This window comes from Camellia sinensis, chromosome 13 (assembly GCF_055761805.1).
Source record: "Camellia sinensis isolate YWXY chromosome 13, ASM5576180v1, whole genome shotgun sequence".
Classification (NCBI taxonomy): Eukaryota; Viridiplantae; Streptophyta; class Magnoliopsida; order Ericales; family Theaceae; genus Camellia; species Camellia sinensis.
The window spans coordinates 63,619,360-63,647,283 of NC_138973.1; the positions used below are offsets into that span (position 1 = coordinate 63,619,360).

At 33.7% G+C, this 27,924-nt stretch overlaps 2 protein-coding genes across 3 annotated transcripts; one reads left to right on the forward strand and one right to left on the reverse strand.

Moving 5' to 3' along the window:
- Positions 1 to 5,158: 5,158 nt before the first annotated feature.
- Positions 5,159 to 9,984, reverse strand: LOC114313932 (amine oxidase [copper-containing] gamma 2). Of its 2 annotated transcripts, XM_082902368.1 has the most exons (4): positions 8,408 to 9,984; positions 7,778 to 7,891; positions 6,563 to 7,110; positions 5,159 to 5,504 (listed from the first exon to the last, which is right to left on the reverse strand). In XM_082902368.1, exons 1-4 carry the CDS (start codon positions 9,707 to 9,709, stop codon positions 5,294 to 5,296), a joined length of 2,175 nt encoding a protein of 724 aa, XP_082758494.1. In that variant the 5' UTR covers positions 9,710 to 9,984; the 3' UTR covers positions 5,159 to 5,293. The 2 variants fall into 2 exon arrangements, with proteins under 2 accessions (XP_082758494.1, XP_082758495.1); XM_082902369.1 differs by lacking the exon at positions 7,778 to 7,891.
- Positions 9,985 to 20,961: 10,977 nt separating this feature from the next.
- On the forward strand, positions 20,962 to 24,798 carry LOC114303791 (uncharacterized). The gene is made up of 6 exons (XM_082902370.1): positions 20,962 to 21,032; positions 21,119 to 21,340; positions 21,411 to 21,503; positions 21,583 to 21,678; positions 21,754 to 22,163; positions 24,465 to 24,798. The coding sequence occupies exons 1-5, from the start codon at positions 20,973 to 20,975 to the stop codon at positions 22,150 to 22,152; spliced, it is 870 nt and encodes a 289-aa protein (XP_082758496.1). The 5' UTR covers positions 20,962 to 20,972; the 3' UTR covers positions 22,153 to 22,163; positions 24,465 to 24,798.
- Positions 24,799 to 27,924: the final 3,126 nt, after the last annotated feature.

Consider the following 27,924-nt stretch of genomic DNA (forward strand, 5'->3'; position numbering starts at 1 on the left):
GCGCCGATCATAAAGAACTTGTCAGGATTTCTGTCAATTTTGACCCGATGCAGGGTTTTGGTTGCTTTTTCACTTGGGATCCTCCCAATGTCTTCGAGACTCTCCCTATCCAGCACCTCAATTGAATGCACTTTCAGTTCCCTCGGTCTCTTTGTAGCTAGAAAATAGCATGCCTACGCCGACTTCTGAGAGCCTCGAATTTGTTCAATACCGTATTCAGTCAAAAAACAGAGCAGTTGGTTGTAGGTGCTTGGCACGACTTGCATCGTATGTAACCAAGTTCTATCCATGATCAGGTTATACGGCGAAGGGAACTTAACAACCAAAAACTCTACGTCTACTGATCTGGTTCCAGCCCGTACAGGTAGTGTGATCTTGCCCAAAGGGTACTCCGGGTTAGCATTGAACCTGAATAACGAAAAATTAGCCGGAGATAGGTCCGAATCGGTAAAACCAAGTTTGACAAAAGTTTTGTAATACATTATCTCCGAACTGTTGCCCTGGTCAATGAGAACACGCTCGATGATGAATCTGTTTACACATAGCTCGATGACGAGGGGATCAGTTTGGGGGTGGGTCACTCTAACTAAATCACTGTCATCGAAATTATTCCTTTCAATGTCGTGTGGTCATTACACTGGCGGCATTGAGCTATGTGTGCTAGATGGTAACTGGATTGTGTGCACCTCAGGTGGTGCCGGCAAGCTGTATATCATATGTGACTCTAGCCGTAGAGCTATTGTATTTTTTGAATTGTTCTTTCGGACGTATTGCGTAAGATGGCCGTCTTACATCAATTCTTCCAGGTGATCTTTTAAAGAAAAACAACTATCGGTATCGTGACTATGGTCTTTATGATACTCACATCGTTTATCTTATCTTCTCACATCGGGAGGTCCCATCATCTTGGGCGACCACTTGAAGAACAGAAGGTGTTGTATTTTTGACAGAATCTTATTGATCGGCTCTGTCAGCTCTGTGTATTTCTTGCCCGAACGCCTTGTGTGCCTGTTATCCACTTGGTATTGCTCATTAGCTCGTTGTGAACATTGGTCGGTTGATCGGCGCGAATCATGCCTTTTGTCTCGTTTAGGTCGATTCCGCCGCTCGGGGCTTCTTGGAGGCACGAAGCTAATCGGCTGGACAACTCCCGACGTGGCCGTCTCACCGGCTTTACGTCTGGCTTTGACTCGAAGGGCATCGTCCTCCACTTTGCAGTATTCTTCAACTTTCTTCATTAATGCCCAGACGGTTTTGGGGGGATGCCTAGTCAATGAATTGCGGAGGGGGCTGTCAGGATGCAATCCCATCTTAAAGGCGGTGATGGCCCTGGAATCATTGCAAGTATCATCAACTAGATTAAAGCATTCCCAATAACGGGCCGAGTATTCACGAAGAGTTTCTTCCGGTTTAATTTGCATGGCCCACAGAGAGTCGGCTTGCTTCGACTGGACCTCATTGGTGATGAATCTTGCCTTGAATGACTTTTAGAGTTGGTGGAAGTTCTTAATTGATGCCGGCTCCAATTTATAGTACCATCTCACGACTAGCGGTCCTAGATTGCTTGGAAATATCTGACACATGAGGGCTTTGTCATCAGCATGGAGCGTCATCACTTGCTTGTAATGACGAATGTGATCAGTGGGGTCTGATTTTCAGTCCTAAAGGGTGAACGACGGTGCCTTGAACTTCTTCGGTAGCACAGCCCTGGCAATTCATCGCACGAATGGGTCGTGTTTATCTTCCTCATCCGAATCATCGTTTTTCCTTCGTCTATATCGTACATATGGACTTCTCTCAGACAAGCTGAATACATCAACGCGCCCTTTCTTTCTAGGCTCTGAGGATAATAAATTTGAATCACTATCACTATTACATTTCTGAAGTCGACGTCGGCGACCATCCTTCTTTCTCGAAGGTTGACCCCGGTCTTGGCATGCAGCTTGTTGGGTTTCTTAGCCAACACGTTCTCCAGCCGCTGTTCACTTTGCTTTGCCTGATCCATAATCGTCTGCATTGTCTCATGCATTGAAGTTGAGGGTGATGTCTGAGCTACTGAGTCAAAGTTCAAGTCACGTCGCGCGGCGATATTCTCCGGTCCCAGCATATTTCTTGGAGTGAGTCGTCTCTTGGTGCAGTTTCGTCAGCGACTATCGGAGGATCTTCCGTTACGCCCGCCATGGATGTATTTGAGTGTTCACACAGACAGCGCTGATTGTGGTGAAGTGGTTTGGAAATACTCTTGGATCGTGAAGGACGTTCCTGATCCTCTGATTGCCACCTGAAAAAGGATTAACACTCCGATCGGGGATGCCGGAATTAGTACTCCGATAGACAAGTCGGTATATGTCTCACGTTTGCTTATGTCTTAAGTTTCTTGGGGTTATCTCTCACATATCTTTCTTTGACTGTCGTTTCTCTATTTATATTCGCTTTTGAGCCTCAGGGTCGGGCCCACTCTTAATCCATCGTGTAATTGTTCTCTTGGCCCCCCTTTTGTCGTATGCCAATTCCCACTCGGCTCCTCACTCAACTGGTTCTATGGCAGATTAGAATATTCAGCATCTTGAACGTACAAGACGAGGCCGAATATAATATATATATCCTGATTTTCGAAGTGTGTATTCGGTCTATCTGCATCCCCTGACATTCGGCTCCCACAAAAATGAGTATTTATTTTATTATTTTATAATTTAATATATATCATACAAAATTATTGTATGATAATTACACTTTTATAATATGATAAAATTAAAATATCAAAATACACAAATAATTTAACTAAAATTAATATGTAAAAGTATTTAAGTAATAATTTTATAGAATGATAGTATTTAAGTAATATATATAAGTATATATAAGTATTTAAGTAATAATTTTATAAGTATCAAAATACACAAATAATTTAACTAAAATTAATAATTTTAAGTAATAATTATCAAAATAAATAATTAAAATCATATTTTAATTTTAATTTTAATTTAAAATTATTCTTTTATTATATATATTTTTAAAATAAATAAATAAATAACATATATATTACACGGATCAACGGTTAGATTATCAATAAAAGAAAGAAAAGAAACCAGCTCGGCCAATCACGACATACTTTGGAACTATGCTTTCCTTCAGATTCCACTTGGTTCTCATATTACATCCCGAAAAATGCTTGAGAGTCCCACTAATTAGGTGGCAGTGGATCTCGTCATTAATAATGTGATGTTTTGATTTTGAAGTTGTATTTTTTTTTTTTTTAAAATACATTAGTGCTATTAGTAGTGATATTTTTAGTAGGATGAATCATTGTTGATTATATCCCCACCAACCATTGGACAACTTTTGACATTTCGTCATGTCACATCATCAGCAGCCGACCATGTAGTACATTTTTGTTTTCATGTCACCCATGATAATTAGAAAAATGGTTAAAAACACGTAAAGTGATGCTTTAATAGTACCAACAATAATATAATAGTGGATTCCGTTTATTATTTATGCCTTGTTGGTTTTTTTTTTTTTTTGACAATCTCTATGTATTAGTGTTATTAGTAATCTTTTTTTAGTAATATGAATTATTATTGTAATAATTATTTCTAATAATGTATTGATCAGTGTCAAATTTTAATTTGTTTCGTTTGGGAATGTGATTTGGGGCTAAAATAGCCACAAAAGATAAAATAAGCTATTTTAGCTACAATAAACAAAGCATCACATTCAACCCATAATCATTGCACTCTTTTCTCACAAAAAAAGTTAAAAAACCAAAAAACCCTTCCCAAATCAAACTTTTTAGCCCAAACTAAAATAACCACAAAAATCAAAAAGTTAAAAAATTAACTCACTTCCCAAACCAACTCTAAGCATTTTATAATGCGAGACTTATATCAATATCACATTATTAAGGACTATTTAAGGGTAATAAATTAAAAGTATGTAAGAGCATCCTTATCAATCTATCTAAATTTTGTCTTAAAATATTTTTATTTTTGGTGTTTGGATAAAGTTATATATTTGATTGATGTGATTTATTATTAATATAAATATTATTGTACATTTTGCTCATAATATTTTTATTTTTTATCTTAAAAAGTAAATTAATTTAAGTTTTTTTTTTTTTCAAACTCGAGCTTGAACTCAGCTTGTTTATGTAATCGAGTTGGCTCGAGTCAAAATCGAGTTTACAAAATATTTGATGAGTTGAGATCGAACTCAATTATTTAAACTCGAGTTAAGTTTGGATCGATCTCAAACTCAAGCTCGACTAATTATTAATAAATAAATTTAAACACTCAAAATTTTAACTCGTTTGTAGATCTACCTTGCTATACCATGTTCTCATTTTAGTTATTCAAATTTTAATTTTATCACTTATCTTATTAAAATCTTTAATTTGAATGGAAAACTAACATAATAATTAATAAGGGCAAATTACATATACCCCTTGAGGTTTGGCTAAATTACAGATACCCCCCTGAGGTTTCGGAAATTACATCCCGCCCCCTGAGGTTTGTATTTTCATAACAATTTGTTCTCTGAGATTTATATTTCATAACAAATTACCCCCTAATTTCTTATGCAAATATAGCATTCAGGGGGGAATTCGTAATTTCTCAAACCTCAGGGGTATATGTAATTTAGCCAAACCTCGAGGGGTATATGTAATTTGCCCTAATAATAATAATAATAATAATAATGTTTTGTTTGAGTTTTTTGGATTAAATTTTTTGAAAATTGAGTCTTTTCGTTTTCGTATTTTTTTGTTTTCAGTGAATATTTTTAAAATTTTAAATAATTTTTTTACTTTTTTAGATACACCTTACTTAGATGTATCTAAAAAGTAAAAAATTTGTGAAAAAAAAATTTAAAAAATTAATAAATACATAAAAATATTTAAAAAAAACGTACTGAATTTTCATATTTTTTGTATTTTTGGTATTTAGTGAATTTTTAAGAGGATTTTTTCACAAATTTTTCACTTTTTAGGTATATTTATGTTAGGTATGTCTAAAAATTAAAAAAAATTACCTAAAATATTAAAAAAATTAGCGAAAACAAAAAACAAGAAAAATAATAAAATAAAATTTGACTCAACCAGAATTTACCAAATTTGACTCACAAAGAAACATCCAACATTCAAGTACTGTTCTTACACACACCCTTTAGATACGAATTTTTTATTAAATTAGCTTAGCTGCAAACAACACCCAAGTTTCAAGTACAGTAGTCTTGTACATACTTGATGTGTTCACAGCATCATCTTACAACAAAAGGCTCTATGGATCGGCATAGTTTCTCAGGCAGAAGCAGAAGCCTTGCAGTTGGGTAGGTCTTTTTCAACATTAGGAGGGATCCTCAGAATCGGATTGTTCTCAAAGAAGTTGACCGGTTTTAGATCGAAGCTCGAAGATACAGTCGGCATGATTGGGAAGTCCTCTTGACATGGCACGTGATGAAAGCCTAAAGTGTACCACAGCACGATGTCCTTGTTCTCAATTGGCCGATCCCTGCAAAATCAATCCATTTTGTTCAACTCTCTTAGCTATTTTGGCTGTCAATTTTGAATTGAACCTACTCAAACAATGAGTAATCAAATTGAATTGTGAAACAATGGAGTCATGTCATGTATTTTTTACTACTTTATTGTGTTTTTAATATGTATTCATACAGCAAACTGTTGCAGTAACTATATTTTGGTATCATATTTGACTACTATGTGAGGTGTTATATATGTAATAAGCACAAACATGTGATGGCTCAACATTAATGTTGGTGCTTCCTAAGATTTTGTTTGGGTATGTGTATTGGGTTGGGATTAAATTAGTTATTAAAAGATAAAATAGATTAAAAAATTAATAACATAAAATTGGGGTGTTTGGTGTGGATTATGAGGGTGATTATACCTTATTTTAATTTAGGAATCTGTGCCAGACTGTTTGATACAGCTTCTGCTTACAGCTTTTAGGCAGAAATAACTTAAATAAATTGAGAAAAATTAATTATTTAAAAGCTGGGAAATGAGTACTTTTTTTATTTCTACTTTCCAATTATCAACTTTTAACTTACAATAAGCTGTACCAAACAGCACTAATATCACATTTAAATTATAATCATTTTACATTTTTTCTCACAAACATCCACCAAAAAAAAAAAAAAAAAAAAAAAAACAACAACAACAACAACTCAAATAAATTATTTATTTCCAAACTAAAAATGTTTCAACTCTAAAAATTCCACTAAAAAAATTTTTTTCAAAGGGCAACTAGATAAAATGTATAACTCATCATACAAAATGTCACATCATATAATGCTCAAGTAAATGACAGCACTAAAATTGTTGAATTGACCGGGCAAAGTGATTGGAATTTTTCTTTTTTTTCGAATGGGCCAATTAGCCAATATATCACAAAAATTTTAAAGAGACATTTTCAAAAATTTGGACCACTCAAATTTTTGTGGAGCGCCCCTTTAGTCTGTGTGATGTCCAATTATGATATTCAAATATAATCACTCTAAAGTACTTATCAACAATTTTAGATAGTAGATGGTAATAGAAGGAAATTACCTTTCAGACCATGTTGCAAGAGTGTCCCCACCTTGGCTTTGGTAGGCAAACAAGCCGCCAGCCCATTGCTCGGTCTGGTTGTACGGAGTGACCCAAATTTGATTATTTGTGAATGCGCCTCTCTTCTGAGGAGGATCCTCAGGATCTAGCAAGCTAGCGGCCGTGCCAGCAGGAACGAGCTTGTACCCAACCGGATTCCCAACCCGTGTCTTCTTAGACGGATTGATCACGTGGAATTCAGATGGGTCATAGAGCTTGAACTTAACCTGGGCGTCCTTCTCAGTCCTGGCCACATTCCTCACAGCTTTCATGTAGCTCCTACGAGGGGTCTCCGCCGGGGAGGTCTGTTCCCTTTTGAGATTGACATTCACGAAGGAATTGTCAGTGCCATCGACGTCCATGTCAAGGTGGAATGTGACGTAGTGGTCATGGATGATGCCGATCACATTTTCGGACAAAAGGGTGCCATAGAGGTTTTCTTGTTGGTTCACTTGGTTCATGTTCACATAAGGAGAGCCTTTCACCATGAGGATACCACTAAGTCCAACCTGCCATCATATACCAAAATTTAGCAATAAAAATAGTACTAACACATCTATTTTTAAATCAAAAATGTATAGAAATAACGAAATTTTTCAGTGATCAAATATATAGAGCAATATTAAGAATACAACAAATCTTTTCATTTCGCAACATTAGTTTTTAGTTTAAAAATTAAAAAATTATTAAAAAAATTAAAAAATCAACAATTTATATTAAAAAATTAAAAAAAAATTTATTTTTACCTTTTACACATATTTTCGTAACAAATTAAAATATCATTCCAAACATACTAGTTTTTTATATCATATTTTAATCAAAAAATTAAAAAATTACTAAAAAAAATTGTTTCCAAACGAGCCCAAGTGTCAAGATTATTTTGTATATATAAAAATAAAAATAAAAATAAAAAAACAGTAATACAAACTATATTCCAAATTCTATCCAAGAACATATATGTCATTCAGATTTATTTCATAGATCCATATGTTTGAGATCTTTGATTTATCCATAAAAGAAAGAAGAAAAAAAAAAGAGTGATTAGCATTTTTGTAAAAAACAAATTGTACAAAAATATTTATCTAGAAAATCATTTTTCATTATGCATAATTTTTTTTTTATTATTATTATTAATGTTTATATTGTCACTGGAGATAATGATTTGAGAGCACAAACCTTGACTCTGATTAGTCCATCTGTTTGGAACTCCCAATCTACGATATAATCATAGTTTGCGACTGACGCTGCCATTCTCACCACTAACGTCACCTTCGGCCTCACCTCTCTAATCTGCCCACCAAAAAAAGCAATGATAGTTTTTTTTTTTTTAAGTTTTTTAGAGTGGTGTATTGTATAGTTGAGATTTAATAACAAGTCATATTAATTTTTTAACATTAAATTTCATCTATACAATACATCACTTTAAAAAACTTTAAGAAAAAAAAAACTCTAGAAAATCTTTAGTGACCAAAAAATTCAAACAAAATTAAAAAAATAAAATTAACAAAGCGAAACCAAATTTGAGGACTTTTCCTAAAGTTGTAAGTTGAGAAGTAATACACAAATCAAACACGTACCTAATTAAACACTAACAATACAATGCGTGCGTAATTAAACTATCAATATAAAAATATTCCTACATAATTATCCAACAAAAATTTACATTAAAATATTTTATTTGTTTGAAAAAATAAATTTTCCTTGCTTTTTAAAACTATGTCACTGCTTTTGTTTTATTTTTCATATTTAGAACCACTTACTAGGGTCACATTATTCGGACTCAAATAATGTGATCAATTTTTTTACCTCCATGCCCGTGATCGGACTCTCCGCGTGCCGCCACCCGATATCACCTGCATATCTCTCGAACACGCAAATCATGTTGGATCGGACGTACGGTGTTCCATCCCCAGCCGCAAACACACCATCCATATAATAGGCATTCCGCGGGCAATCATTAAGCGGGTCAAGTGGCATGGCCTGCAACCCGAACCCGTATTCACCCGCATCCATATACGTCTTAAAATACCATGCATCAGTGGGGTCCATGTAGGGCACGAACAACTCCGAACTAAACCCCTTGTACATCACATTCCTCATCTCCCCGGTTCCCGGGTCCCGAACCATAGCCCGAGAAATGATCACTCCAGCTCTCGGGTCGGGTTTTAAATGAAATTCCCAGTTGGCCCATTTAACCAAGTGATCCTCTATCGTAAAGCTCGGACCCTTGGGTTGTTCAATGGATATCGGGTTCAGTAGGTTCATTTGTTGTTGGGCGTTTATTGTGGAGAAGCGATAGTCTGTATCGGCGGCTTTGGGGATTGGTATGTTCCTTCCTTCATCAGAGATCTGGATGACTTCTTTAGTGTCCATATCAAGCAGCACTGTGAGCCCTTCGATAGGCCTCATGTAGAAGTTTGCAGTGCCCTTCATGGAGAAGCACTGTACCTTAATCAACCTCCGGTTCTCCTCACTTTTACCGAACCACCCGGTTGCAATCGGTAAGCAAGCGAGGTCCGTCAAATCAATCCCTCGCTCGATGATCGTACGGTTGAAATCGGCGTTCGCGAGTGGAGCCAAAGTGGCAGAGGTCATGTCCTCTATAGTCATCATCGGGTACCCGGAGAGTGGACCCGGCTCTATTCGGGTCACCTGACTCATGTCGATATTGAGGGTTAGCACATGCGATACGCCGTTGACACGTGCGACGACGGAGGCTTCACGTGGGGGAAGAGGGTCGCCCTTTTGCCAGGTGAGGACGAGTGGCTTGGGGGCCTCTTGGAGAACTATGGAGTGGAGCGCGTAGGGTGAGGATTTGAAGAGCGCGTGGGAAGAGAGGATGGTGCGGATTTTGTTGAATTCCTGGACGGTGAGGGGGTCGAGGGGGTGATGGGGCACGGCGGAGTGGTGGTGGCGCGTGGGATTGGGGGGGTCTTGGAGGAAGTGGGGTTTCAGGAAGCGGTTCTTGGAGGTGCACCATGTGGAGGTGCAGTCGAGTAGCTCCGCCTTGTCGGGCGTCGCGTAGGGGAGGTTGAACACCGTGAAGACGAGGAGGAGGAGGACGCCAAACATGAGAAACAAAAAACGGAGGAGGCTCTTTTCTTCCATCTCTCTCTCTCTCTCTCTCTCTCTCTCTTTCTGTGGTGCTTGTGTGGTTGCTGAACTGTGTTTATATACGGACTTAAATGCTAGGAGAGGAAAGTAGCCAAAATAAACAATAAAAAAAAGATGGATACTTTGAATATTCAAAATGAATCTTACATATTTAATGAATTTAAAGAAACGAGAGAATCTTGTGTTGCGTTTGATAGAATTTTTAAGAATAAAATTATATTTTGAATTTATAAATTTAAGTAAATTATATAAATAGTCTTTATAGTTTGGATTTGTATCACTTGGTTCTTAACTTTTTAATTGTGACACATTTGATCATGAATTTTGAATTTTGTTCTAAATAAGGACAATTGAAGATATCATTAGATTTTCAATGGTAAAATTGTTAATTTGATAAAATATAAATTAATTTGACAAAAATAAATGTCAAACAAATATTTTTGAATTTTTAAAATTATTTCTACCTACTAAAAATAAAATTATTTAAAATTGATAAATCTTTTAGACATTTATTTATTTTTTATCAAATTAATTTTTATTATGTGTTTGGATAATGATCATGTAAAATTAATTTTAAAAATTAATCATGTAATTTTTATTAATTTTACATAATTTTATCATTGGTGGATAAAAATAATTTTTAAAAAATTAAAAATATTTTTTTGACATTTATTTTTGTCAAATTAGTTTAGATTTTATCAAATTGATGATTTTACCCTTGAAAAATCTAATAATATTTTCAATTGCCCTTATTTGGAACAAAATTCAAATTCATGATCAAATGTGTCACAATTAAAAAGTCAGGTACCAAAGTGACACAAGTCCCAAACTAGAGAGACTATTAGTGTAATTAACTATATAAGTTTTGTTAATGTATATATAGTATATATTCTTACATATATTAGATATTAATTTCTTTGATATATTAGGTATCAGACGTGTTACGTAGCCCGAATGGAAAGGGGCTCGACTGTCCCGAATTTTCAAATGACGTCGTTTGAATTTTTTTTTCCCATTTGCTTCTTCCTCCCCTCTCTTCTTCTTTCCCCCTCTCTACTCTGCTCCTCTGGAGCTCAAAATCAACAACTCAAAAAAATTAACAGAAAAATTTAACAAACCCAAAAAAAAAAAAAAAATTTATTAGTACAACCTGTACCCTGTATAAATAATATAATCCATCAACTCTAAATATATTATCAACCATTCAACAATTCAATAATGTGCACACATTTCACTTCCAAAAACCATCCAAAAATTAATATTGAACGTCCAATTCTAAATATAATATAAATTCCATACGAACCAAGTCTAATCCAACATCAATAATTTAATTACATACATAATTGTCACGACCCAAACCCGCCCCTATGGGTTTAGCACTGTAACCGGCCAGTAATCCGAGATTACCAAAGGCCTGCTTAACAGTAATACAGTAAAATAGAGTACAAGGGCCTGGCGGAAGTCAATATAGTAAATAAACAATGTCCAATGAGCTGTGACAGTCTGTATGTCAAAAAGACTTTTCATACATATATGCATGAACAGTACATAACAGTATGTACATATATACAATCATTCGGTTCAGGGACCTAATCCCTATAAAACAGTACAGTAACAGTCTATACAGTTTACAAAACAGTTACAGGGACGAACGGGGGAAAACTAAAACACCCTATAGCCTTAGCTTGACAGGCTCGGAACCTCGCAGTGAGGCACAGTGGTTGGCTTGACAAAACTGGAGCTTAACTCAGACGCTTCTAGCCGCGGTCTGGTGCCTGTACACCTACATATATATATAAGCAGTGAGCTAAAGCCCAGTGAATAACGTAATGCGTAAAGAGGTTAAGAATGAATGTCCTTACAGTAATGAAAACAGTTCATTAATTCAGTATATCAGTCATTCAATCATATGTGGTACATCCATTAGCATAACAGTACAGTAAACAGTAGGTCTTAAAAGACCGAACAGTAAATGATGCTAGGAGAGGAAAGTAGCCAAAATAAACAATAAAAAAAATATGGATACTTTGAATATTCAAAATGAATCTTATATATTTAATGAATTTAAAGAAATGAGAGAATCTTGTGTTGCGTTTGATAGAATTTTAAAAATATAGTTATATTTTGAATTTATAAGTTTAGGTAAATTATATAAATAATCTTTATAGTTTGGGCTTGTATCATTTGGTTCTTGACTTTTTAATTGTGATATATTTTATCCTAAATTTTGAATCTTATTTTAAATAAGGACAATTGAAGATATCATTAGATTTTTCAATGGTAAAATTGTCAATTTGATAAAATATAAACTAATTTGACAAAAATAAATGTCAAACAAATATTTTTGAATTTTTAAAAATTATTTCTAGTTACTAAAAATAAAATTATTTAAAATTGATAAATCTTTTAGACATTTATTTTTTTTATCAAATTAATTTTTATTATGTGCTTGGATGATGATCATGTAAAATTAATTTTAAAAATTAATCATGTAATTTTTATTAATTTTACATAATTTTATCATTGGTGGATAAAAATAATTTTTTAAAAATTAAAAATATTTTTTTGACATTTATTTTTGTCAAATTAGTTTATATTTTATCAAATTGACGATTTTACCCTTGAAAAATCTAATAATATTTACAATTGTCCTTATTTGGAACAAAATTCAAATTCATAGTCAAATGTGTCACAATTGAAAAGTCATGTATTAAAGTGACACAAGTCCCAAACTAGAGAAACTATTACTGTAATTAACCCTATAAGTTTTGTTAATGTATATATAGTATATATTCTTACATATATTAGATATTAATTTCTTAGATGTATTAGGTATCAGACGTGCTACGTAGCCCGAATGGAAAGGGGCTCGACTGCCCCAAATTTTCAAACGATGTCGTTCGATTTTTTTTTTTCCCCGTTTTCTTCTTCCTCCCCTCTCTTTTTCCTTCCCCCTCTAGAGCTCCAAATCAACAAATCAAAAAAATTAACAGAAAAATTTAACAAACTAAAAAAAAACCATTATTAGTGCAACCTGTACCCTATATAAATAATATAATTCATCAACTCTAAATATATTATCAATCATTCAACAATTCAACAACGTGCACACATTTCACTTCCAATAACCATCCAAAAAGTTAATATTGAACGTCAAATTCTAAATATAATACAAATTCCATACGAACCAAGTCTAATCCAACATCAATAATTTAATTCCATACATAATAGAGGAATAACCAAATCTAATATCCAAAAGGACATATGTACCACACCAAAAATTTAATCTGTACCGCCCCAAAACTATTTTGTACCACGTCCTGTGCTAATTTCTACCATGTCAAATTTTAGATATTTACCCCACCAAAAAAGTAATTTGTACGAACCACTATATATATACGAATAGAGGTATAAAAACAAGACCCTTCCGTACTTGTCAAAAAAAGTCATATCCACATTTGTATGTCCAAAACCATCTGCCAAAAAAAAAAACAAACAAACAAATAAACAACAAAATTCATTAGTTTGGTGCCTATGGAGGCACTTATGGAGGATATATATAGTAACTGTGAAAGTGTTCAAACATTAAAAGACAAGGAGAGTAATAATGTGTGTTACAAAGACACCCAAACTCTCTGAGATTAAATAATACAAATATAGCCATAGATGGATTGGTAGACGAGCATCCATTCTATGAATTAATGTCAAAAGTTATGTTTATGACAATTAAAAGGGTCACAGTCAGCAAAAGCACTAAACTGAAACCTACAGGAATTTATGGCAAATAAAAGTTTAAAACAATTTATCAAAAATATTGTTTTACATAAACAAATAAGGAAAGAGTTAAACAAACTATAGTTTAAGATGGTATAACTAAAATAGTTATCCACGGCATGGGCATTTCATGTTCTGCCATATAAACACATTTTCGCCCCCCAAATGTCTTTTTTCGACTAATTTTATGACATTTTCAACTCTAACTCCCAACGTAGGTGTCCAATTTATGTACCGTCTGTCCCTACATGTCACATTTGGCACCAGGAAGCTTCTCGTTACATAAAAATAGCGGTTCGATAGCTGTTTTGCATTGTCGCCCCCCGAACGCTTTTTTTCGACTAATTTTATGACATTTTCAACTCTAACTCCCAACATATATGCCCTATTTACATACTGTCTGTCCCTACATGTCATATTTGGCACCAAGAAGCATCCCATTACATAAAAAAGGGGTTCGGTGACTGTTTTGCAATTTCGCCCCACGAACACCTTTTTTCGACTAAATTTATGACATTTTCAAATCTAACTCCCAACGTAGGTGTCCTATTTATGTACTGTATGTCCCTACATGTCACATTTGGCACTAGTAAGCTTCCCGTTATGTAAAACCAGTGGTTCGGGGACTGTTTTGCATTTTCGCCCCCTGAACGCCTTTTTTCGACTAATTTTATGACATTTTCAACTCTAACTCCCAACCTATGTGTCCTATTTACATATCGTCTGTCCCTAAATGTCACATTTGGCACCGAAAAGCTTCCCATTACATAAAATAGTGGTTTGGGGGCTGTTTTACATTTTCACCCTTCGAACGCCTTTTTTCGACTAAATTTATGACATTTTCAAATCTAACTCCCAACGTAGGTATCCTATTTACGGACCGTATATCCCTACATGTCATATTTGGTACCGAAAAGCTTCCTGTTACGTAAAAACAGTGGTTCGGGGGCTATTTTGCATTTTCACCCTCCGAACGCCTTTTTTCGACTAAATTTATGACATTTTCAAATCTAACTCCCAACGTATGTGTCCTATTTATGTATCGTATGTCCCTACATGTCACATTTGGCACCAGGAAGCTTCCCATTACGAAAAAACAGTGGGTCGGGGGCTGTTTTGCATTTTTGCGTCCCAAACGTCTTTTTTCGACTAATTTTATGACATTTTCAACTCTAACTCCCAACCTATGTGTCCTATTTACATACCGTCTATCCCTACATGTCACATTTGGCATCGGGAAGCTTCCCGTTACATAAAAACAGTGGCTCGAAGGCTGTTTTGCATTTTCGCCTCACGAATGCCTTTTTTTGACTAAATTTATGACATTTTCAAATCTAACTCCCAACGTAGGTATCCTATTTATGTACCGTATATCCCTACATGTCACATTTGGCACTAAGAAGCTTCCCGTTACGTAAAAACAATGGTTCGGGGGCTGTTTTGTATTTTCACCCCCCGAATGCCTTTTTTCAATTAATTTTATGACATTTTCAAATCTAACTCCCAACGTAGGTGTCCTATTTACGTACCGTATGTCCTTATATGTCAAATTTGGCACTGGGAAGCTTCTCATTACATAAAAACAGTGGTTCGGGGGCTGTTTTGCATTTTCGCCCCCGAACGCCTTTTTTCAACTAATTTTATGACATTTTCAACCCTAGCTCCCAACCTTCGTGTCCTATTTATGTATCGTTTGTCCTTATATATCACATTTGGCACCGAAAAGCCTCCCGTTAAGTAAAAACAATGGTTCGAGAGCTATTTTGCATTTTCACCCCATGAACGCCTTTTTTCGACTAAATTTATGACATTTTCAACTCTAACTCCTAACGTAGGTGTCCTATTTACGTACCGTCTATCCCTACATGTCACATTTGGCACCGGGAAGCTTCCCATTACGTAAAAACAATGGTTCGGGGGCTGTTTTGCATTTTCGCCCCCCGAACGCCTTTTTTCGACTAATTTTATGACATTTTCAACTCTAACTCCCTACGTAGGTGTCCTATTTACGTACCGTATGTCCTTGCATGTCAAATTTGGCACCGGGAAGCTTCCCGTTACGTAAAAACAGTGGTTCATAGGTGTCTTATTTACGTACTATCTGTCCCTACATGTCACATTTGGCATCGGGAAGCTTCCCGTTATGTAATTACTTTGTAGCATAGCATGTGATGGTTGTATTGTTACTTTCTTAACTTTTTTTTCTTACTTAATTAGTACAAAATTTTGCTCAGGAAAAAAAATGAAAAAAGAAAGGATTGATCAGAAGCCACAGAATCTGTTCACTTGTTCCAAAGACTATCAAAATGCAAAATCCTGTTATTGTAGTTTGACCATGATACTAGACAGTCAGCCCATAGTCCAGAATATATAACATACATATTAAACAAAAATTATATATACATCCATACATAATTACAACCATGTATAGTAGGAACAAGAGTCAAGTAAGAATAGTAGGCCATCTATTTTAATAGCATCTTATGGTCCAAACACAAAGTACCTGTCTACACTATGCATGTGTTGGTTGATGTATATGTGGAAGTATGCATGCTTTCATACAAATGCATATATACAAATTATAAACATTCAAATCAATAAGCCTTAGCCCCAATTGCTTGGGGTCAGCTTTATTATTCCATTTCTTCCATAAATTAGAATAAAATTAATACAAAATGCAACATAGTGGATGAGACTTGACTTTAATAGTTTGTGATATTAATACCTTTATGAAAATTCAAGCACAAAGACTCAAATATCTTTGAACAGTTTTGAATATGGAGTGTACTTGTATGCTTGGAATCACAGCCTAAATATCATTTGATTTAAATATTCAATCTCCTGGATACCCAACTCTTGTTCATTATTGATGTGTTTGGATATTGAATTCGTGGAGGGAAGTAGGTGTTATTTTTATTTTTTTTTTCTTCATTTTCCCTTCCATTTTCTTCTCCCTTTACAATTTTTTATACAAATTCTAAATCCAAACACAGCCTAAGAGAACCAACTAGCGGAGAATTAGAATCCACTTAACTAGTGGTTAGGGGGCTATTTTCCATTTTTTCCCTCCCAACGCCTTCTTTTCGACTAACTTGATGACATTTTCAACTCTTAAAGTGAACATATTTAAACAAAGTAAGTGTGACATTAATGAAATTGTTCTTACCAAAAAGCAAACTTCAGATGACCAACTTAGATTCCCAAGAGTTGTGACAGTTTGGCGACTACGTTATTAAGATGCTCGACCTTTGTATGTGTCTCCTCCCTTACTTTTTGTCCCTCCTCCCGCTCTTTCAACATCTCATTGTAACATTGAATGCGCTCCTCTCGCTCTTTCAACATCTCATTGTAATATCTCTCACGCTCTTCTCGCTCTTTCATTAACTCGTCATGATCTTTTTGTCGCTCCTCACAAAGTGCCTTAGTCTCAGCTCTCATTGCCTCCATGTCCTTATCACGTGCTCGTGATACAGCTATAGTAGAGGGTTGTGGGCCGATCCCAAATCCAAGCAAATACCTTTTCTTCTCTCCAAGAACTTGCCTTGAAAGCTCCTCATGTGTCAATGGCGTCCCCGACTCGATGGCGGCCACTTGTACATGGAACATCTCTTGTTGTCATTGCAAATAAATAAGATAAAAAAAGCTAAATAACACATATATTATTGGGTACTAAGTAAAGTAATATTGAATACAATTATTTCATTGTTACATACTTACATGCAACTCACCGTATTTCGGATGGATCCAATTATTCGTTTTCTTGGAAGTGTGGATGTCCTCATAGAACTTAGAAAAATCCAACTCTCCATCTTTTGCTACCTGTTAACACATCAAGATATAAAACAATGATACTTTACATTGGTGATGAATCTTGCCCTGAATGACTTTTGGAGTTAGTGGAAGCTCTTAATTGATGCCGGCTCCAATTTATAGTTCCATCTCACGACTAGCGGTCCCAGATTGCTTGGAAATATCCGACACATGAGGGCTTTATCGTCAGCATGGAGCGTCATCGCTTGCTTGTAATGATGAATGTGATCAGTAAGGTCTGATTTTCCGTCTTAAAGGGTGAACGACGGTGCCACTACAACAAAAAACATTTTTGGTGACACTTTTTAGCAACCAAACAAAAATTTAGTTGCCAAAGATACATAATTGGCGACAGAATATTTGTGGTCACTAAAAAATAAACTTTTGGCGACGAATTTAGAATTTTGGTCGCTATTGATTTTGGCGCCAAGTGAATTTCTTGCGCGGGAGCGCGAAAAATTTTTTAGCGACCAAATTAATTTATAGCGACGGAACATTTAGTCGCCAATTGTATTTGTTTGGCGATAGACATTCCTTGGTCGCTAAAAATCTGAATAATATTTTTGGCAACCAAATTAATTTGGTTGCCAATAAATTATTTGTCTTTACAAATTTTTTATTGCCCAAAATTGTTGACAAGTGAATAAACAATTTGGTACAGACAAATAATTTATAGAAATAATTTGTACTCTTTAAAGACAAATAATACAATTATTAAAGACAAATAATTTCTATAAAGACAATTATTCCTATAAACAAAGTTTGCCAAAAATACAGAAATAGTTTGTTACAAATATTTGTTGATAAAAATAATTTATAGTAATAATTGTATAGAAATTTGTAGCAAATTAATAATTTCTATACAAATATTAATTGTTACAATACAAATATTAATTATTTCTATAAAGACAAATATTAATATGTTTTCTATACAAATATTAATTGTTACAATAATTTCTATATTTCCATACAAATATTAATTTATTAATTTGGACCAATCTATTAATTTGTCTATAAAAATATAGAAATAATATGTATAGAAATTTGTAAAAATATAGAAATAATTAATTTGACAATTATTTCTATAAAGACAAATAATATATAGAAATAATTTGTATTTTTTAAAGACAAATAATACAATTATTAAAGACAAATAATTTCTATAAAGACAATTATATCAATAAACAAAGTTTTTTATTTTTTACCAAATTATTAAAGACAAATAATTTAAAGACAAATTAATTTGTATTTTTTTTTTTAACAAATTTTTTATTGCCAAAAAATGTTGACTAGTGAATAAACAACCAATTGACCTAACTTCTTCTCATTTTCTCATCCATGTGAAACGGCACACAGCACAGAACGACACAGCAGTGATCGGCGGCAGCACTTCTCAGGTATGTTCTTCTTCTCTTCTTCTTCTCTCCCTCTCCTTCTCCCTCTCCTTCTCTATCTCCTTCTCCCTCTTACTCTCTTGCGCCGCTGAATGCGAAAGGCACAACAGTGCTCGATCGGCGGCAGCAGATCGCGACCCTTTTTGGATCGCTGCTCTGTTCTCTTCTCTGTCTCTAACATTTTGAATGTGGTCCCTCTCCCTCTCCCTCTTGCTTTCTCGCGCAGCCGAATGCCAACGGCATAGCAGCGCCAGGCAGCACCAGATCGGCTGCAGATCAGCAACAGATCGTGACCCTTTTTTTGGGTCTCTGCTCTGTTCTCTTCTCTGTCTCTAATATTCTGAATGTAGTCCCTTTCCCTCTCCTAGGCTTTCAATTGGGTTATATGATAGAGAGTAAGAGAATGTCCCCATTGAGTTATTTTTCGATTGGGTTATTTTTCCAGAAAGTTCACTAACTAATCACTTCATTATTATTGACAAGCTTGTACACATGCATGCATATTCACACATTGAATACATGTTTTGATTGTGTGACCATAAAATGAGGCCAAAATGAATGAGTTTGTTGAATGTTTCTCAGTTTGAGAATATAGAGCATTGAGAGGGAAGATGTTTTTCCACTGTATGATATTTTAATACTGTATATAGTGGGAGATATAGATACCCTTCTAGGAGTAAAAAGTGCCTTTGGTCACTAACATGGATAAGAAGAGATGATTGGAGAAACACTTTTTTAGAGACTCATAATCTCATGCCGTTGAATGAGAAATCGGTTGTCCGTTGTGTTTTGTACAGAACAGGGGTTGCTATGACTCTTACTAGGTCTGACTCCAAACCTATTAAGATTATCTAAATTGTTCGTTTTCTATTATTTGTCAAGCATATTATTTATGTAAAAATCAAATTGATCGAACATTGATTACCACATGATGATTGAATAAAATTTTATTTTATTTTCAAAATGAATTATTTTTCAAAATCACTTTGTTTTTAATATAAATGTGATCTCTAATCGTATAACTATCAATATATCTTATCAACCTAATTATTTTATAACTATCAATACATCTTATCAACTTAATTATGTTTATAAATTATGAATTTGTTTGGCATGACCTATTGTAACACACTTTTTTATCATTTTATTGTTTTTGAGTCGTATCACCTCTTTACATTTCTACATATCTTTTTATAAAAAAAAATAAAAAATATACTTATTTAGATTATTCTAAACCATCCTTATATATTAAAAAGTTATTACATAATGAAAAGTGCAAATCATGTTGATGGGTTTAAGTGAGTCACACTAAATAGCCCTTTGCTGACCCGAAGCGACATGGCTTGGTAGGCTCCCCATGAATGAGGGGTGAATTGGGGTACAAGTACAAGTTGTTGGTTGGCAAATGATACTATTACTCCTGTAATTTAAGTGAAACATCACTTTAATTTTCCTTAAAATTATAAAAATTAGAATAATATTTCATTTAAACTATAGAATTAATGATATAATTTTTCTATAATTTATTTTGAATTTCATTCTAATCTTTGTAATTTTGTACATGATTTTTTTAATTCAAAATATGATAACACAGTCAGATGGGGTACATTATAATATAATTAAAAGTGTAAAAATTAAATTAAAATTATAAGAATAAAAAATAGAAAGACTAATGATGTAATCTAGCCTTGCTGATATTACTACCAAAAACACACTTTTTAATTTTATTTATATTTTTTTAATAAATTCAAACCAAAAACACACTTTATTAATTGGTCAAACCGACACAAACATTCATACCGTTTTATTTTGTTCAAGACAAAGATTTCACACCCCACTGTAGAACACCACTATCCCAAACCTGGCAGTGTTCGTAGATAATATACAATGAAGCTATTACAATTATTGCTTTATTAAGTTATTGTTTTATTAAAATAATTTTGTATTTTTATAAGAACACATACTATAAATAATATACATCTTCTTTTGTTGAAAACCATCTTCTTTTCCTTGTGTTTGACCAAAAAGCATTGAAGTGGAATAAGTGCATCCACCATCTTCTTTTCCTTGTGTTTGACCAAAAAGCATTGATGTGTTTTGGGACATGTTGATTGAACCTCACTTTTCATATTTTTACGGATGATATCTCCTTTTAAGAAGTACAATAATTTATTTAGGTGTGTAGGTGAATTGTTTATTTTGCGCATATCCATGAGTGTCCTTATACGTTATTTGATGAAGTTGGGTTGCAAATAAGGATGACTGCACCTATAATTGGCATGAGTAAGTGGGATAAGATTGACAAGATTCATAAAGCCCCAATCATTCAGGCAGTTCGGGTACTTGTATTTGTTGTTTTTAAAATAGTTAGATTATCACCTTCACTTACATTTTAATATTAATAAAACTATTCATATATTTGCAGGATAAATTTGAGATTGTTGATTATGATGAGGATAAAGAGGTTCGGAAAGCAATCGACAAGAAGTGTAAAACCCTTTACAAAAGTTGGCGTAACAAGATGAAGACGCATTACTCAAAGTTGGTAGAAGCTGGTGTTGACCCTTACACTAAGCCATACAAAGGGGTTGACCATGAGGCTTGGGTATACATGATTAATCATGTATGGCTTAATAGCGATCATCAGGTAAAATTTCATAACTTAAAGAAGCGTGTTTCAATTTCAATTTAATTTTACTAATCATTTACTTTTGTAGGAATTGGCTGAAAAAGGGAGGAATAGTCGATCGAAATTACCATATAATCATACAATGGGCTCTAAGTCATTTCAAGCTGCAATGTATAAAGAGGTGATACATTTAATATATTTGAAAGTGTGATTGAGTTAAAATTAATTATGTATACTTACTTTTAAATTGATGGAATTAGGGTACTGCGAAGGTTGACATTGTAGACTTCTACAAAGATTCCCATTGGAGCAAGAGAAAGGCAGATTGGATAGCTCCAATATGTGGTGAATTACATGTAAGTATGCCAATTAATATAATTACATATTTATGTAATTGGTTATATTTGTTAAAGTTGTTTAAAAATTGATAGGAAGCTTTGAAAAAACGACGTGAAGAGTCTTTGAAGCCTGGGGCAATACCTTTAACTCAGGAGCAGCTGTCAATTGAAGTTCTTGGAACGAGTAAATCAGGATACATAAAGGGCTTCGGAGTTGGTCGAAACCCATCCTCATCCAAATCTCCTGTTAGTACACAAGCACATGTTGAGGTGGTTTCGAGCCTACAAGAACAAATAGAGTCATTGAAGAATTTGGCTGAGGTCCAGCAAGAACAAATTGCAGCCCAGAACTTGGTAACACAAGAGCAAGCTAGAAAGATTGAAATGCAAAACAAAAGGTTTGAAGAGATTGAAAAGTTTATGAGGATGCACAAGGATAAGGCAGACATGCAGGTTGATGAAGATGATTGTTCATCAGAGGAATTTTATTGACAGCTTGCTCTGTAAGTATACTTTTCAGAATTTAATTTTCAGATCACTAAAAACACTTCACTTAATATATTTGTTAAAACAAGCTGCTGCTATGATGCTCTTCAGTTGGCTAGTTTGCTTTATTTGTTGATGTATTGTTCTTCTTGTTGCTGGTTGATTAAGTTAGAGTAATATAAATTGAAAATAAGTTGGAGGAATAGGCTAAAATGGTTGGTTGAGATGCAAGAAAAAGTTGAATGATGACCATAAATAAAAAATGTTAGCTTGATTGGTAACAACTACACCTAAATGGTTAAATGAGTTCTTCAACAATTCTCTTTCTTTCTTGTAATATAGTGAATAATTTTCCTTTTGTTCTTATTGTAGCAAGAACTCTCTCTTGCAATGAATCTATAAGATCATCTGTTTAGCATTTGAATTTTCATCACTCTTTAGTTTATTTTTTAAGTGACTCTAAGCTTCACAGCATAGTAAAAGGTAATTAGAGTAGAGCATGCATCCACATTGAAATGGACACTAATGAAAATCTTTATTGGGCTAAGCTGCCTTTTTTACTTTGTCATGTCAATGTAGGACAACATTTTTGAAACTGCCTTGAACAGGATTTCTAGCAGATTTAGGTGAACAAAATATTATTGGGCTATGTACTCATTTGTTGGAGAAAGTTTCTAGGGTTTGTAGACATTAAGATGAGAGATTTGGCTTGATGTTCAAATGGCTTGATGTTCATAGCAATAAGTCGACCGTGATCGTCACATAGGGAGGATCTCATCGCTGTTCTCAACCTAAATAAAGTACCACCATGGTCGACTAGGTGTGGGGTTGGTACTTCTAAATTCTCAATTCTCAATTTTTTTCAAGTTATTGGATCCATTTTCCCCAACTAGCCTATTGGGGCTATTACCCAAGTTCTCTTTTTTGGTGCGCTCGCGTGTGTGCTAATTTTGTTTGGTTCTTTGTTCAAGAAGTGTTTAGAAATCAGTTTTTGTGTCATTTCAACCTTGTTTTCCAATTTTGTAAAATGATTTGCTTGTATTAAATTGTATTTCTGTTAGGTATTTGTTGGCTCTTTCCTTTTGGGTTTATCCAGTGTTATACCTTGGCTCTGATTGAGTAGAAACCAGATATTTGTGTTGGTTGTTCGCTATTCCTAGTTTGTGGATATATCGGAGGCTAGTAAGCTTCTATTAGCAGTGAGGAAAGTTAGTTAAGTTGGTTAAGGATTCTTGCTATTGGGATTCTTGCCACTAGTATTCTTTAATGCAAAATCTTTTGGTCTGACTTGATACTGCAAGAGATCTGGTTAATTGAGCTGGCCTCGTCTTTGATCTCCACATTATCTCTATTTTGGTCTCACGTTTGGATCTGCTCCCAATTTTGCTGCTCTCTAATATTTGTGTTGGTTGTTCGCTATTCCTAGTTTGTGGATATATCAGAGGCTGGAAAGCTTCTACTAGCAGTGAGGAAAGTTAGTTGAGTTGGGGAGGAAAGTTAGTTTGTGGATATATTAGAGGCTGGAAAGTTAGTTGGCTACTATCTATCTATTGGCCGTGATGGCTATTGTAGGTTTAATGCTAGTGGGTTTGTATGGTGGGATGTGTGGGTTTAGAGAGGAACTAGAGAAAAGAAAATAAGAGTTTAGGAAGGAGACTAGTAGAGTTTAGGAAGGAACTAGAGTTTAGGAATTAGAGTTTCAAAGAAAGGATGATTTATTATCCCTATGTTTTTGAGATTGCTGCTATATTTTGTTTTAATCTAGGGACTAAAGATGTGGTTTAATTTCATTATCCCAATGTTAAACTCTTATTATGTTTCCTAAGAACATTATAATGCTATACTAGAAATGTCACATATCTCATAATTTGACCTTCATGTAAGTAAAAGCAGCCTCAAGTTTAAGATTTAGGTCCTTCTGATTTCAATTTAGTCATGAAAGTAAAGTTAGCACTTTGGATTACATCTCATTGCAGTGATAGCTCCTACTCAATTGATATTTGCTATTGTTTTGGAACCTTGAAATTGGATTTCATCAGTATTCATAATGACATAATTTGAGCTAGGTTTTGGTTGGACAACATGTGACTGGTTTACAAATTTATAGAGATATTGCTTGTAATTAGTTCATATATGCCAAGTTTAACTGGTGAATTATGTGTTACTTTTTGATTTTGGTATATTGAAATTTTGTAATTCACCGTAGGAAAATTTTCTCTCAATTTGTTCATCTATAATGTGAAACCAATGTTTTTAGACCAAGACCTTTATTATTAACATTTTAACATTATAATTTTTTTTTTTCATATGTTTGACAGATTGGCAATGGATCGAATATAGTTCGGGGAGCATCAAAGGATTACATTTTGAATTTTTGGATATATTTTGTCATAGGTTTTTGTTATGAATTTGCAAGCTTGGAAGGTTTTTTGGATTGGCAATGGATGAATTATAGTTCGGGGCGCATCAAAGGCTTACATTTTGAATTTTTGGATATATTTTGTCATAGGTTTTTGTTATGAATTTGCAAGCTTAGAAGGGCTTTGGGCATTACATGTTTGAAGTTTGGGATTGTAAGAGATTTGTACTTGAATTGGATGTTTTGGATTTGATATGTTGTTTATATTTAATATGGTACTACTTTTGAATTTAGTTTATATTTTGGATGCTTTGCGCAAATGTGTTGATTTGAATTATATTTTGCTTATGTTTATAGGTTTATGAATGATGTATTGAACAGGGAAATTGTTAAAAAAAATTATTTATAGGTTTATGAATTATGTATTAAACAGGGAAATTGTTAAAAAAAATTATAAATAATAAATTTTTGGTGACAGGTTTTTTTAGTTATAAGTTTACTTTTGGTGACATTTTATTTATGTTGCTGAAAGTATGTGTCCATAATTTTTTTAACGACCCAAAACTTGATTGGTCGCCAAAAGTTTTAACATTCAACAACCAATTCTTTTAGTCATTGAAAGATATTTTTAGCGACGCATTTATATGTCGCTGAAACTTAACATGTCATCAGCTAAAGGCTATTTTTTAGTGACTAAATGTTACTTTATGGCGACGAAATTTTAGTCTTTTGGCGACGAAAATATTTGGTCGCCAATTTATTTATAAAGGCAACCAAAATTGATTTGGTCGCCAAAGCATTTAGTGACAGGGCTTCAGCAACCAATTTTGTTCATGTCGCGGATACTTTCAGCAACCAAAATTACACTTTTGGTGACCAAAAAATAGGTCGCTAAAAGTGTTTTTTTTTTGTAGTGTGCCTTGAACTTCTTCGGTAGCACAGCCCTGGCAATTCATCGCACAAATGGGTCGTGTTTATCTTCTTCATCTGAATCATCGTTTTTCCTTCGTCTATACCGTACATATGGACTTCCCTTAGATGAGCTGAATACATCAACACGCTTTTTCTTTCTAGGCTCTGGGGATGATAAATTTGAATCACTATCACTATTACATTTCTGATGTCGACGTTGGCGACCATCCTTCTTTCCCGAAGGTTGACCCCGGTCTTGGCATGTAGCTTGCTGGGATTTCGCCACCTCCAAGGCCAAATCCTGGCGCAGGCGCTCATTCTTAGCCAACACGTTTTCCAGCCGCTGTTCACTTTGCTTTGCCTAATCCATAATCGTCTGCATTGTCTCATGCATTGAAGTTGAGGGGGATGTCTGAGCTACTGAGTCAAAGTTCAAGTCACGTCGTGCGGCGATATTCTCCGGTCCCAGCATATTTCTTGGAGTGAGTCGTCTCTTGGTGTAGTTTCGTCAACGACTATCGGAGGATCTTCCATTACGCCTGCCATGGATGTATTTGAGTATTCCCACAGACAGCGCTGATTGTAGTGAAGTGGTTTGGAAATACTCTTAGATCCTGAAGGACGTTCCTGATCCTCTGATTGCCACCTGAAAAGGGATTAACACTCCGACCGGGGATGCTGGAATTAGTACTCCGACAAACAAGTCGGTATATGTCTCACGTTTGCTTATGTCTTAAGTTTCTTGGGGTTATCTCCCACATACCTTTCTTTGACTGTCATTTCTCTATTTATATTCGCTTTTGGGCCTTAGGATCGAGCCCACTCTTAATCCATCGTGTAATTGTTCTCTCGGCCCCCCTTTTGTCGTATGCCAATTCCCACTCGACTCCTCACTCAACTGGTTCTATGGCAGATTAGGATATTCGGCATCTTGAACGTACAAGACGAGGCCGAATATAATATATATATCCTGATTTTCGAAGTGTGTATTCGGTCTATCTGCATCCCCTGACATTCGGCTCCCACAAAAATGAGTATTTATTTTATTATTTTATAATTTAATATATATCATACAAAATTATTGTATGATAATTACACTTTTATAATATGATAAAACTAAAATAATAAAATACACAAATAATTTAACTAAAATTAATATAATAAGTATTTAAGTAATAATTTTATAGAATGATAGTATTTAAGTAATATATATAAGTATATATAAGTATATATAAGTATTTAAGTAAAAATTTTATAAGTATCAAAATACACAAATAATTTAATTAAAATTAATATATACTAAAATTAATAATTTTAAGTAATAATTATCAAAATAAATAATTAAAATCATCCTTTAATTTTAATTTTACTTTAAAATTATTCTTTTATAATATATATTTTTAAAATAAATAAATAAATAACATCTATACTATATATTAAGCAAAAGGGGGTTTTAACCCACAAGCCTTGTGGGAGCTCCAATATCCCAATCCTAATTTTTTAATTTTTTGATTTAAAAAAAAACCCTCAGTATTTATTAATTTCTTCCAATCCCTATGCCTTTTGGGAGATTTGGTCAAAACTCCCTCATAATTAAACTTTAATGCATTAAAGACCAGCATAAACAAAATTTCTTGAAAATTTCAACACATCTATCTATCTATATTATATTATCTATATCTGTATTTATATCTATATATCTATCTATCTATCTATCTATCTATACTATATATTAAGCAAAATGAGGTTTTTAACCCACAAGTCTTGTGGGAGTTCCAATATCCCAATTCTAATTTTTTAATTTTTTTATTTAAAAAAAAAACTCAGCATTTATTAATTTCTCTCAATCCCCATGCCTTTTGGGAGATTTGGTTAAAACCCCCCTCATAATTGTTTAATCGTTTTATTTACTATTTTAATGGTTCTTCTTTACAATTATTTTTTTTATTATGAAAAAAATATGATTGTAATTAGATAGCATAAAAATATTTGTGATTTGTATGATTGAAATTATCTCATTTTTTGATGTATTTGGTCTAGCCCAAAAAAATATATATATATAATTTGTATTTGGTTTAGCAATTTCTTCTTTTGTGTACTATTTTAATAGTTCTTTTAATGGTTCTTTTGATTGAAGTTATCTCATTTTGTGATTTGTAAAAAAAAAAAAATTTATAATTTATTTTTTTAATATGATTGAAATTAGATAAATATAAATACTCAGAGAAAAATGTGATTGTAATTAGTTCAACAATTTTTTTTTTAAATGTGATTGTAATTAGTTCAATGATTCTTTTTTTTTAATGAGATTGTATTGTAATTAGTTTAATGGTTCTTTTTTTTTCATTTGTTTTTTTTATTATGAGAAAAATGTGATGTGATTGTAATTTGTTCAATGGTTCTATTTTTTAATGTGATTGTATTATAGTTAGTTCAATGGTTCTTCTTTTTTTCATTTACTTTTTTTTATTATGAGAAAAATATGATGTGATTGTAGTTTGTTCAAT

What these genes read in the sequence shown, in the direction of transcription:
- LOC114313932 (XM_082902368.1), bottom strand. Translation starts at nt 9,709, where the DNA reads ATGGAAGAAAAGAGCCTCCTCCGTTTTTTGTTTCTCATGTTTGGCGTC. An exon ending in ATGGACTAATCAGAGTCAAG is followed by an intron (nt 7,111 to 7,777) that starts GTTTGTGCTCTC and finishes ATATGATGGCAG; the next exon opens with GTTGGACTTAGTGGTATCCT. An exon ending in CTTGCAACATGGTCTGAAAG is followed by an intron (nt 5,505 to 6,562) that starts GTAATTTCCTTC and finishes TTGATTTTGCAG; the next exon opens with GGATCGGCCAATTGAGAACA.
- LOC114303791 (XM_082902370.1), top strand. Translation starts at nt 20,973, where the DNA reads ATGAGTAAGTGGGATAAGATTGACAAGATTCATAAAGCCCCAATCATT. An exon ending in CAATCATTCAGGCAGTTCGG is followed by an intron (nt 21,033 to 21,118) that starts GTACTTGTATTT and finishes ATATATTTGCAG; the next exon opens with GATAAATTTGAGATTGTTGA. An exon ending in CAATATGTGGTGAATTACAT is followed by an intron (nt 21,679 to 21,753) that starts GTAAGTATGCCA and finishes AAAAATTGATAG; the next exon opens with GAAGCTTTGAAAAAACGACG.